This window comes from Elephas maximus, chromosome 11, assembly GCF_024166365.1.
Source record: "Elephas maximus indicus isolate mEleMax1 chromosome 11, mEleMax1 primary haplotype, whole genome shotgun sequence".
Taxonomy (NCBI): Eukaryota; Metazoa; Chordata; class Mammalia; order Proboscidea; family Elephantidae; genus Elephas; species Elephas maximus.
In genome coordinates, this window is record NC_064829.1 from 8715168 (window position 1) to 8732758 (window position 17591).

The window sequence follows — 17591 nt, forward strand, 5'->3', positions numbered from 1 at the left end:
CATTATAAGTTCTGGTTAAATCCTGAAAAAATAAGCTCCAGAGCTGAAAGGATGCTATTTGAGGGTGAGAAGCCACCACTCTGAGAAACAGTGCCTACGGTGCTGTACTCTTTACCTGGCTTCCTCCTCTGCAGTGTATTGCAAAATCCTTTCCTTTGCTGGGCTCCCCATCCCTCAGCTTTGCATTTGAACCCTGCTTTCCCTTGGAGGTTATAGGTAAACCCTATTGCACCTGCGTAGTATGATTAAGAATGTTGCTGATATAACCTGTATGAACTCCCTACTGGTAAACCCCTTTAGACGTAACCTGCCTGCCCACCCTTGGTGGGCAATCTCAGCAGCAGTAAGCACTGACTGACTCCATTTCCTTGAACAATCAAATAAAGGTGCATTTTTGTTCTCCCACCTTGGTCTCTCATTTATCAGCCAATACAAGTCATGCTGAGTAAGAACCTGGGGTTTTCACTCTGTAACATTTCTGACGAGGCAGCCAGGAGCCATCTGCTCAGTTCCTGAGGGGGACTGGAAAACAGAACAGCCCTGATGTATGGTGCCGCCAGAAGATTTCTCCTAGAGACCTTGGAGCAGCTCCAGGACCCAAACGATGGTTCTGTGAAAGACCTGAAATGTACCTGGGTTGTTTAAGTGCTTAGGTAAGGCCTTAGAAGAGTCCCATGACGTGGGAGAAATTAACCGTTGAGGGCATTAGGAATCTGAGGTTGTTTGGTAAGAGGGTAATTCTTAGGTAAGGCCTTATAAGAGTCCCAAGAAGCAGGAGTTATTGACTGCTGAGGGCATAAAAGGCTCAGGTACCTGTCAAGATGGTGCACTGGATTAGGTTTTGTGAGTGTGTATGTGTATCTAGAGAATGGAGAACATTCAAAGGATCCAGAAATGCAGCCCACTAAGATGTATCCTGAAGAACTGAGAAGAGAGACTTGGAAAGACAGGGTTCTGGCAACATTCTTGTCCATGTCCTGATTTTGCCTTTTTGAATATATGCCAAATAAAACCTTTCTTTTTCCTTTACTAAGCTTTGTGGTATATTCACCCTACAAGAGTTACTTGCTGCAGGGATTCTAAAACCACAAATCCAGTCGACCTTGGGGAGACCTGGACTGCAGAGCAGAAGTCGGCAAAAAGAGAGGTCCTATCTTTTGGACCCAAGTATTCGCACTTCATGTCCCTTCGACACCCAGGGGTGAGTGCTCTCAGAAAACAAGCCTTTGTTAATTCTCTTTGTTCTTTTTCTCATGTTTTCCTAAGTTTTGTTTGGCTTATTTGTCTGAAACACCAGTTAAGAAAAATCTTTCTTAGATTTTTGCTCAATCGTTTGTTTTAAAACTGGTATCTAGTAACCCTTGGTCAACTGCAGTTTAAGTCTGGATTTGAGCATTTGAAACATTAAAGAGTAATTGTATTTTCAAAGGGGCCTGAGCCACTACAAGCCAAAAAAATTCGGGCACGGGTGGGCCAGTAAAAGCCATTAGGGTGGTCGCGGTGCTCATCATGAACGTCAGACTCCCATGACAGGATAAGATGGTCTTGAGACAGGCTAGAGCACTAGACTGCCTGCTGCCCACAAGATTACGCTCACGCAACGAAGGTACACATTGGTCTAAGCATAACACTGTCCAAACTCCACAGTGTTCCTTGTTAGGTTTCTTTTTGTGGCTCAGAGAAAGCCTGGAAAATAGTACTGTTTTGCCACATTCACAGGGAGAAGTGGTACTTCCATACCTGTTTTATGAATAGTTTCTCAATAACGAATCACAACGTCAAAATTAAAATCATCAGTAGACACTTTACTTTCGGAAGAACGAGTATATTTAAGGTCTAAAATAAGACTCTAGGTCTCCAGCCATTGGAATGAATTAAGTTCAAAATGAAGGAAACCAAAAGCACAAGCCTTAGAACTTAAAATCTTTGATACATGAGCCTGGATTTCGCCCCCTGCTAATGACACACTGGTTTGGAGTTCATATTTAGAAACACCATAAACTGAGTAAACTAGAAGTAATTTGGAAGATCAGTGACCACTTTGGGAAAATGAGCTTTCATTTCTGTTGTCTTGTTTCGGGAACTTATGCTTGATGCTCAGATTTTGTCAAAAGGTCTAATATTTCTCTATCTGAGGCTCTGGCAAGTTAATAAGTTTAATATAGAACCTGTTTTTTGCATTGAATTGCGTCAATCTTACCAAAAATTGCTATATACACTTTAAGAAACTAAGATCTCCACATCTTTGTTTTGTGTGGTATTGTTCGCTGAGTTTAAACGGTCATTCTCTCCTTTCTTTCTAAGACCTTGCTTCTGGTCTAGAGTGTTGTGTCTCAGTTTCTGTCTTGTATCAGATTAGAGGCTATGGTTGACAATTGTTGGTTTTGTAAGTCTGTCTTAGAATCTCAGTTCTTCCTCATCCAGAAAAACTGCATCTTGTGTCTGTGTTATGGTTTAGATTTAGTAGCTACTTGGAGAAACTTTTATATAAATTGGTCTATTTGAAAAGTACAGTTGACATAACAAAGTTTATTAAGAAAACATTCTGCATCCCACTTTGGTAAGTGGAGTCTGAGGTCTTAAAAGTTAGTGAGTGGCCATCTAAGATGCATAGATTGGTCCCACCCACCAGAGCAAAGAAAAATGAAGAACACCAAAGACCAGGAAAAATCAGCCTAAGAAACAAAAAGGGCCACATAAACCAGAGACTCCATCAGCCTGAGACCAGAAGAAATAGATGGTGCCCGGCTACCACCAAGACTGCCCTGAGAGGGAACACAGCAGGGTCCCTGATGGAGCAGGAAAAAAGTAGGGTGCAGAACTCAAACTCCAGTAAAAAGACCTGCCTTAATGGTCTGGGACTGGAGGAACCATGGCCGCTCTGTTAACCCAAAACTAAAACCACTCCAGAAGCCAACTCTTCAGACAACGATTTAACTGGACTATAAGACATAAAATGATACTCATGAAGATTGTATCTCTTAGTTCAGGTAGATACATGAGACTAAATGGGCAGCTCCTGTCCAGAGGCAAGATGAGAGGGCAGAAAGGGACAGGAAGGAGCTGGTTGAGTGGACACAGGAAATCCAAGGTGGAAAGGAGTGTGTGTATAAATTTTTGTATGAGAAACTAACTTGAACTGTGAACTTTCACTTAAAGCACAATTTTTTTTTAAAGTGCAGTAAGATCTTTATATTCTATACTACTATGTCAATCTTAAAGGTGAAACCTTTCTAAGTAACTTAAGCTAGATATTATAAGAAACATGTTTTATTTAAAGGGGTAATTTTTGTCTCAAAGTAGCAGTTCCAAAATAGTAAAAAGAAAGAAATAGGTTATCTTTTACCATTTTCAAAATGCCTAGGTCAACTTAAACATATGTAAATGGACTGGGATGACCCCCCTCCCCCACCCCAGGCCCAGTCTGGCTAGCCAAGAATTGATGGATTCATTTACAAAATTGCTAAAGAGCTTTGGTATTTACTGGGTAGATACAAAACCAAAAAACCCATTGCAGTGGGGTCAATTTCGATTCATAGCGACCCTATAGTACTGAGTAGAACTGCCCCAAAGGGTTTCCAAGGAGCACCTGGTATTTTTGAACTGCTGACCTTTTTGTTAGCAGCCGTAACTCTTAACCACTATGCCACCAGGGTTTCCACTGGGTAGACAGCCTTTCAAAATGCCTGGATCAATTTAAATATATGTAAATGAATCACAATGGCCTAATCTTGTCCTCTACCATGAGTCAAAAATAGAGCGGGACAACATCAGGGTTCCCTGGCCACTAGCCTCCAAGTTCATATAGAAATCACAATAAGACACACCTGAAATGACCTGGAAAACTGTTTCCACTCCTAGCCAGACACTTAAGGTTATATCCGTATCAATGAATTGGTCAGTTGAGCAGAGACTTTGTGATTACAAAGCCAGTTGATAAAATCTTTAGGGCTAAAATTAAATTGGGAAATTATGAAAAAAAAAGTAAAAGTTGAATGAAAACTTAGAATGTTTAAACACTTTCAACAACAGTTTTATGACTTGAAATAATTTAAGGCCTTTTGGTGACTTATTGATGTTAAATTGAATTAACAGATATTTGTCATAATTTAAGCTTATATGCTTCTGTGTTATGCCACAAGAACATATATATATGTGTGTGTATATTTGGGTCTGCTAATGAGTGTGTTCATTTTTGCCATTTAAAGAGATGCAACATAAGAGGTATGCAACAAAGACAACGTTTAAGAGGTTTATTAAAAAGAAATTTATTTGATATGGTCAAAAGTTTTATCAGTCTGACTAAATTTTAATGGTTTAACTTATGAGATTTTCAGGAGTTTTAGCATTAAATAAAATATAAAACAAAGAATTAGGTCTCTTGCTGTTTTAATCACAAAATTTTCTTTGATTTCTGAGTTGAAGCTGCCTGGAAGGCAGAGGTTTGGCCTCTCATTAGGAAAAGATTCCTGAGCCAAAAACCAGGCCGCATGGCACGTTTAGGAAAAAAAAAAAAAAAAAGCCAAGGTTTTTACTTTCAAATCTTTGGTTAAATAATTTAAGCATTGTTTCACGGTTATCTACAACAATCTCCTGAAAACTCTGAAACTTCATGGCAAGACACAAAAAAATTTTTATAAAGGAAAAGTGCTAAAAAGTTTTATTTGATAAATACATGGAAGATGTTGTCAAAATAAAGAAAAACAACTGATTCTCTTTGGGTTAGGATTTATACGTTAGTATCTTCTGTTGTGTTTTTGCCTAATATTAGACAGCAAGTGCATAATATTATGTCATTTTATTATTTAATTGCTAACTTGGTCACAACTTTATGAAAGGCAATGGTTTGATAGAGAATTCACATTATTTACCTATTTTCTTTTATTACTATTCAGGTATTTAAAGATTTGATAATCTTGGTATATTCTTGGTATACCCTGGCTTGGTATATCCTGGTATTATGTCTCAAGATTATTATGTATTTATATCTGAAGCTCTTTAAAATACAGTTAATGGGTTATATTTAGAGATATATTTATCTGAAGTTTTTTTTTTTTTTAACTGATTTTATTTGGCCTTTATGTTATGCTTTTAATTAATTTCTATCAGGTCTTTCACTGTAAGAGCATTATTTTTATAAGTTAATCATGTCCATACTAAGTTTTGTTACCTGTAGGTAAGTTTTTACTTTGCTGATTTGTTGGGAATGTTTTGCCAGAGTATCTAACAAAAAGATGGACTATATTGGACTTGCAAAAAGGAGTTTGACTAGACTGAATAACACTTCCAGAATTCCTATACAGAAGCTGACTGTAGCTGATCCAGAATCACGTAGAACAAAAGTAACTACATAAGACTGAGTAAACGAAAGGAAACTATGGTTTTATGTGGGAATAATGCTGATGTTTTAAGATCCTACTTTCTAGATTTAAGAAACCATTTTCCTTTCTCCTAAGTTATTTAACTAGTGGGTATAGATACTGTTACTCTTGAATTAGAAGTTCTTCTCTCATAAAAAGTTTTGTGACACTGCTGCTTTTGACAAAGTGACCCATAACTGTTAATAGGTAGACCAAGGAGGGACAGCTTGCCCTCGAAAGAACACTTAATATGTTTTAAACAGATTAACTGAAGACCTCCAATAGGAGAGGTACATCCTGTATCACCTTGTTAATCACATATTCTCTAAAGACAATCTGGTTGTTGTGAATTTTTCTATACCTTCTGTTTCCTCTAGACAAATTTTTTGTGTTGTGAATCCAACTATACTGGTTTTAAATGATGCCTTTCCAACAGACTGTGAGTTTACATGGGCAATCTCTTTTTTAGATTCCTGGTGAATGTGTGCGCAACGCACTTTGAGAATTTTAGGATTACCTTTAGATATTCACAGTAATGATACTAGTAAATATTGAGACCAAACCAAAACCAAATCCAGTGCCATCGAGTCAATTCCGACTCATAGCAACCCCACAGGACAGAGTAGAACTGCCCCATAGTTTCCAAGAAGCGCCTGGTGGATTCGAACTGCCGACCCTTTGGTTAGCAGTCGTAGCATTTAACCACTACGCCACCAGGGTTTCCAAATATTGTAAAAAAAAAAAAATATATATATATATATATATATATATATATATATATATATATATAGTAAAGGTAATGTTAAATTGTTACACACTATAGAAGGAGTCAAAAAGAAACCCACTGGTTCAACACTCAGGGTACGGTTGGTAGCTTTAATTCCTAGTTATGGTATAGCTGAACTGGAGAAATCTTTAAGAAACTTATCAATCATTATGGGACAAATAACAGACAAAGTTGCTAATGAAATAAAAACACAACAGTAATCTCTGACCTCATCAGCCAAGGTGACATGAGATAACAAAATACCCTTAGATTTTTTTTATTAGCCCAACAAAGTATGGTCTGTGCTGTAGCAAATACCTCTTATTGCATTTGGATAAATAACACAGGAGAAGTAGAACAGGACATACATAGAATTAGACTGCAAGCTATTTGGTTACACACTGTAACACCCTTACAAACACCAGATTTATTTCGTTGGTTAACACCAGGAATAAATACTGCAAGGGATAGTAATATTCTTAGTCTGCATCCTGAGAGTCTCACACACCTTAAAGGGCAAAAGGCGGTCTCCGGCTAAGATGCTGATGTTCACTCCAGCAATGCGATTGAGAACATCACTCTTACTTAATATCCTGGTGAAGGACCAAATACTATCTGGGGGAAAACCATCACCATGAGTTTATAAAGCCTGCAGTGGCCACCATTTAGGAGCTTGACCAAGTCCAAGTATTGATCATTGATTTCTCATCTCCAATCTCCAATCATGAGGGAATGATTTAGAAAATAATATTGAAATCATTATTCCCTGTCCTTGAGCACAGAGAATGTGACAAAGCTGGAACTGGACTCACAAAGACTCATAAAGACACATCAACTGGGCCCTGAGGTACAAAGGCAATAGCTAAGACAATCTTGGGGGGGAAAAAAAAAGAATCTCTTAGGGAGACATTACACAAACAGGGCATAAAAAAGCCACTTTTTCTTTTAATACTTAGTAAACAGTCAGTTATAAACCAACAAAAGGCCAGCACCCACAATGAAAGGCCTAGGTCCAATATTTGTCCCTCTCTGAAAATATGCCAAACAATTCCAAGCCAGGCTATAGTTCAAAATGGACAGTGATCTTGAATGACCAACGTCCAAAAGACAACGGCAGGAGTGAGACAGAACTGACCAATGTCCAAAAGACAACGGCAGGAGTGAGACAGAACTGACCAATGTCCAAAAGACAACGGCAGGAGTGAGACAGAACTGACCAATGTCCAAAAGACAACGGCAGGAGTGAGACAGAACTGACCAATGTCCAAAAGAAAACGGCAAGAGTGAGACAGAACTGACCGATGTCCAAAAGACAACGGCAGGAGTGAGACAGAACTGACCGATGTCCAAAAGAAAACGGCAGGAGTGAGACAGAACTGACCAATGTCCAAAAGAAAACGGGAAGAGTGAGACAGAACTGACCAATGTCCAAAAGAAAACGGGAGGAGTGAGACAGAACTGACCAATGTCCAAAAGAAAACGGCAGGAGTGAGACAGAACTGACCGATGTCCAAAAGAAAACGGGAGGAGACAGAACTGACCAATGTCCAAAAGAAAACGGCAGGAGTGAGACAGAACTGACCAATGTCCAAAAGAGAACGGGAGGAGTGAGATAGAACTGACCAATGTCCAAAAGAAAACAGCAGGAGTGAGACAGAACTGACCAATGTCCAAAAGAAAACGGCAAGAGTGAGACAGAACTGACCAATGTCCAAAAGAAAAGGGCAGGAGTGAGACAGAACTGACCAATGTCCAAAAGAAAAGGGCAGGAGTGAGACAGAACTGACCAATGTCCAAAAGAAAACGGGAAGAGTGAGACAGAACTGACCAATGTCCAAAAGAAAACGGGAGGAGTGAGACAGAACTGACCAATGTCCAAAAGAAAACGGCAGGAGTGAGACAGAACTGACCGATGTCCAAAAGAAAACGGGAGGAGACAGAACTGACCAATGTCCAAAAGAAAACGGCAGGAGTGAGACAGAACTGACCAATGTCCAAAAGAGAACGGGAGGAGTGAGATAGAACTGACCAATGTCCAAAAGAAAACAGCAGGAGTGAGACAGAACTGACCAATGTCCAAAAGAAAACGGCAAGAGTGAGACAGAACTGACCAATGTCCAAAAGAAAAGGGCAGGAGTGAGACAGAACTGACCAATGTCCAAAAGAAAAGGGCAGGAATGAGACAGAACTGACCAATGTCCAAAACAGAACGGGAGGAGTGAGACAGAACTGACCAATGTCCACAAGACAACGGGAGGAGTGAGACAGAACTGACCAATGTCCAAAAGAAAATGGGAGGAGTGAGACAGAACTGACCAATGTCCAAAAGAAAACGGGAGGAGTGAGACAGAACTGACCAATGTCCAAAAGAAAAGGGCAGGAGTGAGACAGAATGCCTAAGGTGCTGTACTCTTTACCTGCTTCCTTCCCTGCAGTATTATATTGCAAAATCCTTTCCTTTGCTGGGCTCCCCCAGCTCAGCTTTGCATTTGGAGCCTGCTTTTGCTAGGAGGTTATATGTAAACCCCATTGCGCCTGCATAGTATGAGTAGTATGATTAAGAACGTTGCTGATGTAATGTGTATGAACTCCATACTTATAAACCGCTTTAAAAGTAACCTGCCTGCCAGCCCTTGGAAGCAGTCTTGGCAGCTGTAAGCAGGGATTGACTCCATTTCCTTGTACAATGAAATAAAGGTACTTTTTTTTTTTTTTTTGTTCTCCCACCTCAGTCTCTCATTTATTGGCCAATACAACTCACTGGTTAACAGTTCTTTCACATAGTACCTTAAACCCCAATCTACACTGAGACCACACATTTGGAGGTGAACTGCTGGGACGTGTCTTTGCATTTCAGACTGTATTTCATCTTGTACCCCTGCTACCTGACTCAATAAATTTCCTTCCTCCATAAACACCTTCAAGTCACTCCTCTATAACACCCAGCAATCGGCTAACCGAAAGGTAACAGTTCAAATCCCCAGGTGCTCCCTGGAAGCCCTATGGGGCAGTTTTACTCTGAAAAAAAAAAATTTTTTTTTTATACGGTCACTATGAGTCATAATTGACTCAACAGCAATATGTTTTTGGGTTTTTAGTTCCCTAAATGTACCCTAGTTTTACTTTCAGTTGCATTATTTACATCACGTTCCCTGAACACTCCCATCCTTTTACCTCTGGATCACCTTGGAAGGAACTCCTACCTTCCTCCTGCTCCACTAAGTCACCTGCTGAAGTCCCACATCACTCCCCAACCCTGCTAGCTAAAAAAAGTCACTCTCCTTTATACCTGCTATACTCTTTCTACCTTTATTACAAAGATAAACCCCGCTACCTTTTGTAAATTCTGTAAATGTTTTCTCCCATTAGAATGAGTTTATGTGCTTTTTACATACCTGAGACTGTTTAGCGTAGCATCTTGGACATAGTATCTTGGACATAGTAGGTGTTCCATATTCATTAAACTAAACTGGAATAGTAACCACTCAATTCACTGTCCCGTTCTAACCTCTATAATGGCTGAAACCTCAAGGACATGAATTCTTAATTCTCCGCTAGATCTGTCCGTAAGTTCGATTCTTTACTTTGAGCCTAAACAAATCTACAAGTCTAAAACAAATTCCTCAACAGAAGAAAGGTCTTTGAGAATTATCTGAAAAGAGGTTTTTTTTTTTTTTAATATTTGGAATGTTAACCTTGCAGAAATTATTTTAATAACTAGATACAAAAAAAAAAAAAACTCAAATGCTCCTTATATTAAAATTAAGGGAATATATTTTATCAGTTCTTTATCCTCTGCATGTCAAGAAGATCTGATGGACAGACACTATTCATAGGAAAGGTGTCTTCTAAAATGAGCTTATAGTTATAACAACTGTGTCATCTAAGTGTAATCAGAGACATATGAAAGGCTGTTCAAAATGTCTTTAGCCCTGAAGGAGGTTAAGTCCTTGACAACTCTTGAGAAAACTGAACCAAATATATATATATAACACTAGCCCCAGAGTTTTAATCATCTTACCATAATTATTGTCAAATATATTCTGATCTCAAATTTTAAGATATTTTAGAAAATGGTATATTCTAGTTTTGTCTAAGTAAAAAGTCAGCATCTGTCAGTTGTAGATGTTAGCTTTACCTATTGATTTTCTACACTTTAAATGTCATGCTCATCCCCTAATTTTGTTTTATTTTACTGACATGATAAGCCTTATCAACTATTAAATAAAATACATTCTATTTTTATAAGACAAAAGATTCATTACTTTAAAAATATATTTTATTAAATAACCCACTAGGATAATAATTACAAAAGCTTTAGACAGTAATTCCAAGTACTGAAAGGCAATTTCCTTAAAAAAAAAAAAAGACCAGTCCATAGTGTTTTGCTGCTTTATACACAGAAATGATTTATTTTACATACTAGTCAGTTGTAACATTAACCTGTAAAATGAAAAATATTTCTTAATATGTCTCAAAGTCGGAGTAAACTTCGTAATGACATAGTTTCACATTAACCAGAAACTAAAGGCTGTTACAGTTCAAAGTAAAGCTTACAGAACAGGCACTTGGAAGTAAGCTACTGTGTGTAACTCACAACTAATGTTGCTTGTACATATCTTATTTCATTAAAGGTTATCACTCAATGAGGCAAATGTTCCTTTGACGCAGAAGCACCAAACACATTTAGGTTTCAAACACTGTGTTCTGGTTGTAATACATGCAAGACAGATCCTAAATTAGAAAAATCTTCTGAAAGAAAATGAAGAAAAACAAAAAGCAGCCAGGAATGGAAGCATTTACAAGCATTTGAATAGGCCTTTAAAATGTTAAATCAGTGTTTTAAACTCCTTCACTCTCAGGTAAGGGGTTAAGAGGCCGAGAGAGATATCGTCTGCGAGGGTGAGGATACTGGAGATTGGCAGTGTCAGCATCACAAGAGTGCTCTACCAGAGGAGGAGGAGGAGGAGGAGGAGGAAGGAGCTGGACATAACTGGACCATCTCGATCCAGCCTGTGGGGAATCCAGAGGGGGAAAGAAATACCTGAAATAATGAAGACAAGAACAAAACACCAAAACGAAACCAAAACAACAGGAAAAATAAAGAAAGGGAAAAAAAAAAGGAAGAAGAAAAAGAGAAAAGTAGTAAATACAAAGAGAAACAAAGAGGAGAAAACACATGCTGGAAAAAAAAGCTTTAGTATATTCATGCCAAAGCTAACAGAACATAACAGCAAAAACCAAGATCCTTACTCAAGATTGTTTAAGCAAGTATAGAAACTTGAGATAAATACAATCTGTTAAACTTAAAATGTTTTTAAAAATTATCTATGAATTTTATAAAGACATTAATTTTATAAATTTCAAACATTTTCTAATCTGTCAAAAACGTATTTGATGCTATCCTGTAAATTTACAAATCCAGTAATAACGCCTCATCTGTAGCAGCAGCAGGCACACATTCAGCGCATACATGACTCTGAGAACCAATTAAAATGCACCGGCACATGGTATGGCTAGCTGTTGGAACACACTTTTGAAGAAATACAATTAATGAACATGGGTGTTTTCTGCAAAAACCTTAAAATTGCTACAGAATTTTGATAAGTAAAAGGGCTCAAGAATTATGTCATATTGTTATTCTGCCATTTTATCTTACCAATAATATTTATGCATTTTAAAATAAAGATTTATAGTTTTGTTATCAAGGTCAGAGCTCTAGAGGATCTAAACTAACTGAAAGTCAACTAAATTAAGAAAACCTTAGGACATGTACAATTTTAGCAAAATTTTAACTGCTTCTCAAATTATAGTATGTTTTCAAATTTTCACTTTGAGGAAAGCTTAAGCCATGTGATCACACCACAAAATATGCAAGCACAAATGAGAAACATTTAACCCTTAGTGAATATTAAACTTACAAAGGTGTTTCATTTTACTATCAAATTACAAATGAAGCAATACCAAATGCTTGACATGGCTAGAAGCTGTACAAATTACTTCCACTTCACTACTACTGCTCCTCTTACTCCTTTACTAGTACTTTTTAAACATTACAAAGAAATGACAAAGTTGTACTAAATGATATGTACAAACCAATTCTACAAAGGGTAAACAAATTAGCACTCCATATAATCTTTATGAAGATGATTCAATCTTCAAAATTATAAAAATTCATTTTTACTTACTATTTTATATAACAAAGAAAAAACCTATATTCTCCTAATGTTATAAAGTGATATTTTCCCTCCTCCCAACTACTTACAAGGATGTTAATAATCTTTTTCATTTTTAAACCCATGTTAGTTTCAGGAATATTTCAAAAAACTATTTTGGTGACAGTATCTTAACAAAAAGCCTCTCCATTTATATTTTAAAAGTTTCAAATAATGCCAATAATCTGGCTAGCATAGAAAAATGATATACACTCTTTTTTAAAGGCCATTTGATTGCATTTAGCAGTAAGGAGGCTGTTGGTATTTCTTGGGAGAGATCAAACGACGCTGGGAAAGGGAAAAAGGAGTTCGCTTTCCATTCCTGTGTGCATGCAACAAGCAGCAAAACAGCAAAGTTACTCCAGTTAGCTGGTACTCAGCTGTGCTTTCTGTTAAAGGACATAATACAAATGGAGAAGGGAAAATGCATCACAGGTCTAACACAGAGTTACTGACACAGTAAGAATACAGATCAAAACTTCAAAGCTATTAAATACACACATGCAGTGCAGACAGCAACCAAAAAACAGATTTTTTTTTTTAGTTAACACTAGTATTCTTTAGCTTCATGAGGTCATCTTCATAATCTGATACCTCTCTATGGTAACCTGAAATTGTTTCGAGGAAAATACATAAAACCTCAAAGTAAACAACAGGACTTCTTTATAAAAATACAACAATATAAAACCAGTTGAGGGAGTTTTAAATTCAATTATCTTCCTTAAGATACCAGGATAACTACAGGACAATGTGTTCAGGCTATATTTTGAAGTCTCCTGAATCCTATTCCAAATTATTCACAAAGGCATATTAAAATAATAAAAATCTTACAAATTCGCAGATTTAACATCTGAATATGAAAATAAAAAGATGACTCCTTAAAAAATGACTCCTTAGACCACATCAAATATCCTTTATTAAGCAAGAATCTAAAATATGGTAAATACTCCAAAAATTAAGAACTCAGAATTTATCATTTCCTCATATAATCTCCATTAAAGCTTTAAACACAAAAGCCAAACTATTTAACTTACTCTCTTCTACAAAGCCTTAATGTATTTTATATAAAATTCCCATTTGCTATGTTAGTACTACCAACACTAAAAACAAAGGTTATACTTATCTAGGACTAAAACCCTCACTATTAATTCATATTCCCTCTTCATCTCAGTAAAACTTAAAAGTTAGAAACACTTCTAATGAGACTACTGAATTTCAGAATATATTTTAGTTTATTTAACAGCCACATAACCTACCTGTAAATATTATGACTAAGACAGACACAGAGCTAACAAAGTGAATTTTTAAACTCTAGTGTCATAATTGGAGCCCTCGTGGCACAGTGGTTAAGAGCTCAGCTGCTAACCAAAAGGTGAACAGTGTGAATCATAACCTACCTGTAAATATTATGACTAAGACAGACACAGAGCTAACAAAGTGAATTTTTAAACTCTAGTGTCATAATTGGAGCCCTCGTGGCACAGTGGTTAAGAGCTCAGCTGCTAACCAAAAGGTGAACAGTGTGAATCCACCAGCTGCTCCTTGGAAAGCTATGGGGCAGCTCTACGAGTCACTAATAGTCAGAATCAACTTGATGACAGTGGGCTTGGTTTTTTGTTTAGTGCCATAATTATGCTGTGAATTTCTCCATCCCACCTTTAAAATCTTGAAATAATAAGCCTTCAATATGGCCACCAGAATGATTTAAAAATAAGACAATTTCTAGTTTTCTCACAAAACAGCCTACCTGCTAGCAGAAGATCCATTTAATGAATTTTGTAGATTTGGGATATTTGAGCCTAGGGAAGGATTTGAGTTTCCCTGCTGAGAATTCCCACTGACTGGGCTCCCATTACCTTTCAAAATCCCAGTACACTTCCAATTGTCCATATAATTAGCTGAAAGAAAAATGGTCAAATAACATTAAAGTTATTAATACCTATGCGTAAGCATGCAAATCTATGTTCATGTCCTTAAACTACAATTAAAGAAATGAGAAAGAGTCTACTGTTGGACTTCATAAAAATTAAATATTTCTATTCTTCAAAAGATTTTATCGAAAAAGTAAAAAGACAGCCTACAGAGTGGAAAAAAGCCTGGGGGAACCATACAGCCAATAAAGGTCTAATACTCAAAATTTATAAAATACTTCTACAACTTAGGAACAAAAACAGTACAAACAACCTAATAAAAAAAATGGGCCAAGGACTTGAATAGGCATTTTGCCAAAGAGGATATTCAAATGGCCAACAAGCACATGAGAAAATGCTCGAAGTCATTAGCCATTAGAGAAATGCAAGTCAAAACCACAATGAGATACCATCTCACCAGTAAGAATGGCAATGATCGAAAAAAACCCAGGAAACACTAGGTGTTGGTGAGACTGTGGAGAAACGGGAACCTTCATCCATTGCTGACAGGAATGTAAAATGGCAGAGCCACTGTGGAAAAGAGTTTGGCAGTTCCTCAAAGAGTTGAACATCGAGCTACCATATGACCCAGCAATTCCACTCTTAGGCATATACTCAAAAGACCTGAAAGCAGAGATGCAAACAGACGTAGGTACCAGGTACACCTATGCTCATCACCAAAAGGTGGAAACCGAACTGTCCAACTGATGAATGGATAAGCAAAATGTGGTATTTACACACATACATACATAAAAAGGAATGAAGTCCTGATGTATGCAACAACATGGATGAACTCTGAGGACATTATGCTGACTGAAATAAGTCAGATGCAAAAGCACAAATATTGTATGATATCACTTTTATGAAATAAAAAAATATACAGAATCTAAAAGTAATTAGTGGTTACCAGGGACAGGAGGGAGGGGGAAACAGGAGGTTTCTGCATACAGCACACTGACGATATGTTAACAGTGGTGGGATAATTGGGAAAAACAGAGCAAAAATGGTTGCACAGCTTGAAGAATATAATCAATGTCACTGAAGTGTACGTGTAGAAACTGATGAAATATTGTGTGTGTTGTACGTATACTGCAGTTAAAAAAAATTCTACTGGCTGAGTTTCTTTCAGAATAAACATTAAAGACATCTTAAAATAAATATCAGTTTTAACAATTCTTTTAAAAAATTTTTAAGACAATAACTAAAACAAAGCTTTCACCACCCATTTCCCTTCTTTACAAGATAGATATAAGCAGAGACAATTCTCTAAGCTACCACATTATCAGGTTAATATCAAAACAAAATCTATCTTCATTATAATGAGTTTTAATTGCCATGTATATACAGAGTAAGAGAAGTGTAACTCAGGTAGGGACATCTATCCTAGGAGATGAATGTGGGTAACAAAATCTTTCCGGTTTAAGTGGTTTATTCAACAAGACCTAAATCTTTGAATGTAAAACTGACCATCGGCAATAATGAGCCCACGAAACCCAAGTTAGGAAGCCTGCTGGGATAGAGCTGAGTGGTTCTGACTAAGGTCTAGAGGCAGGAAAGTACAGCCAAGCCCTTGAAATGAAATTACCACAGCCTAAGATTAAACATGGAAGGCCCTCAAGCTTGACTAAACTGTACTCTGAGAAACAGTAACTGCTCAGCATAAATGAACTACCAAAAATAACCCGTTGTCGTCTAACTCACCAGCAACCCTACAGGATAGAATAGAACTGCCCCATGGGGTTTTCAAGGTTGTAATCTTTACAGAAGCAGACTGCCACATCTTTCTCCTGTGGAGCTGCTGGTGGGTTCAAACCAGCTAATTTGAATCTTAAGTATGAAACCCCACCCTTGATGGTGATAGTGGTGGATGGACCAAGGACATCTCTGCCCAAGGGATAAACATCCACGGAATAGTGCAGAATCAAGATGTAGTAATCGCAGTCACTGTCAACTGACCAGACTGAGTTCTCACCTTGGCAGCCTTAAAAAACTTTTAGCATTAGTGACTCCAAAATTCTTGAACTTTTGGGAGTGGCAGAGAAAAAAAAAAAAAGGAAAGATACTGGATTTTCTGTTAGCATGGGCTGGCTGGCTAAAGCCACTACTCAGTAAAAAAAAAAAGAAGATTATAGTCCTACCCTGAGTTTGTAGCCACACAAGTTACATGCATAGCAAACCATATCTTTTTATTGGAGATACTGCATATTCCTTTACGATTAGCTTTAAAAGTTCCCTTGTGCCATATAGAAACTTAAGAAACAATTCAAGTCATCATTACTGCTATGAAATAGGTAAAATGATGAAGATTAAAATAATATAATTTAATATAAAACAACATAAAGGTAGCTGTACAAAGATAATTTTTAAAAAAATATTTCAGTTTACATTTTTAAGAGAAAATTCTAAAGTAGAAATATAAAACAATTATTCCTTCACTGAAATCTTACCTTTCCACAATCTTACACAGCCGTCATCCCCTGAAGATGCTAGTACTGTCCCCGTTATATTCCAACTCACTCGCCAGACTTGAGAATTGTGATTATCAAACTGAGCCACTATATGGATTTCAAATTTTGTTGGTCCACCAGAGGAAGTAAGTTCTTTCCTGTTAATTAAAATTAAATAGGTTATTCACAACAATGTCTCAATGCTAATTTAGTTTTCTCTAAGTTGGCTGCTACCTCTCATTTTTTCAAGCATTTTAGAGAGTACTGATTATATTCATAGGCTCCAAATCAATTAATATTAACCTAAATAAAACACAATAGAAAGAACATATATCTCTTCTCTACTCAATTCCTCATCCCAAAAAGTCATACATCTTTAGGTAGAATGTTCATTAAAGAATCCATTCTTCAGATGATAGTTGTCTCTGTTCTCTCTTTGCAAGTAAAAATGACCGAGAATCAAGAACACCTGCAAACTAGTAATTGTTCGTAAAACTCACCTCACAGGTTTTAATGTAAAAATCCTTACATCTTTGGTTGCTACAGCTAGAATGTGGAATGACCTTCCCAAATTTGGAGCAAATGCAATATCATGTACAGGATCAGTGACGGTCATAAGAGTTTCTGCTTTTGCATATTTTCTAATGGAAAAACAAACAACTTACATTAAAACTTCAGACATTAAAAAAAAAATCCACACTTCAGTGTACCTCAGTTTTTTTACACTGCTCACCTCAATGTTTCTCTGAATGGGGCCCCCACAAAGAAATGTCCAAGTTCTAGCCCCCAGAACCTGTGAATCTGACCTTATTTGGAAAAAGGGTCTTTCCAGATATAATTAAGGATCACAAGAGGAGACCATCCCGGATTTACGGTAGACTCTAAATTCAGTG

At 37.1% G+C, this 17591-nt stretch overlaps 1 protein-coding gene across 4 annotated transcripts in view; it reads right to left on the reverse strand.

Annotated features, from left to right (window-relative positions):
- SEH1L (SEH1 like nucleoporin) overlaps positions 1-17591 on the reverse strand; it is an 84609-nt gene that overhangs the window by 12402 nt on the left and 54616 nt on the right. The window contains exons 6-9 of one of the 4 annotated variants that reach the window (XM_049901469.1): positions 17199-17339; positions 16699-16856; positions 14089-14239; positions 10414-11170 (exon numbers count right to left, since the gene is read on the reverse strand). In XM_049901469.1, the coding sequence (XP_049757426.1) occupies positions 10969-11170; positions 14089-14239; positions 16699-16856; positions 17199-17339 (652 nt within the window). In that variant the 3' untranslated portion in view covers positions 10414-10968. Of the gene's footprint in view, positions 1-10413; positions 11171-11306; positions 12950-14088; positions 14240-16698; positions 16857-17198; positions 17340-17591 lie in introns of those variants that run through there. The other 3 variants (XM_049901468.1, XM_049901467.1, XM_049901466.1) reach the window with 3 other exon arrangements.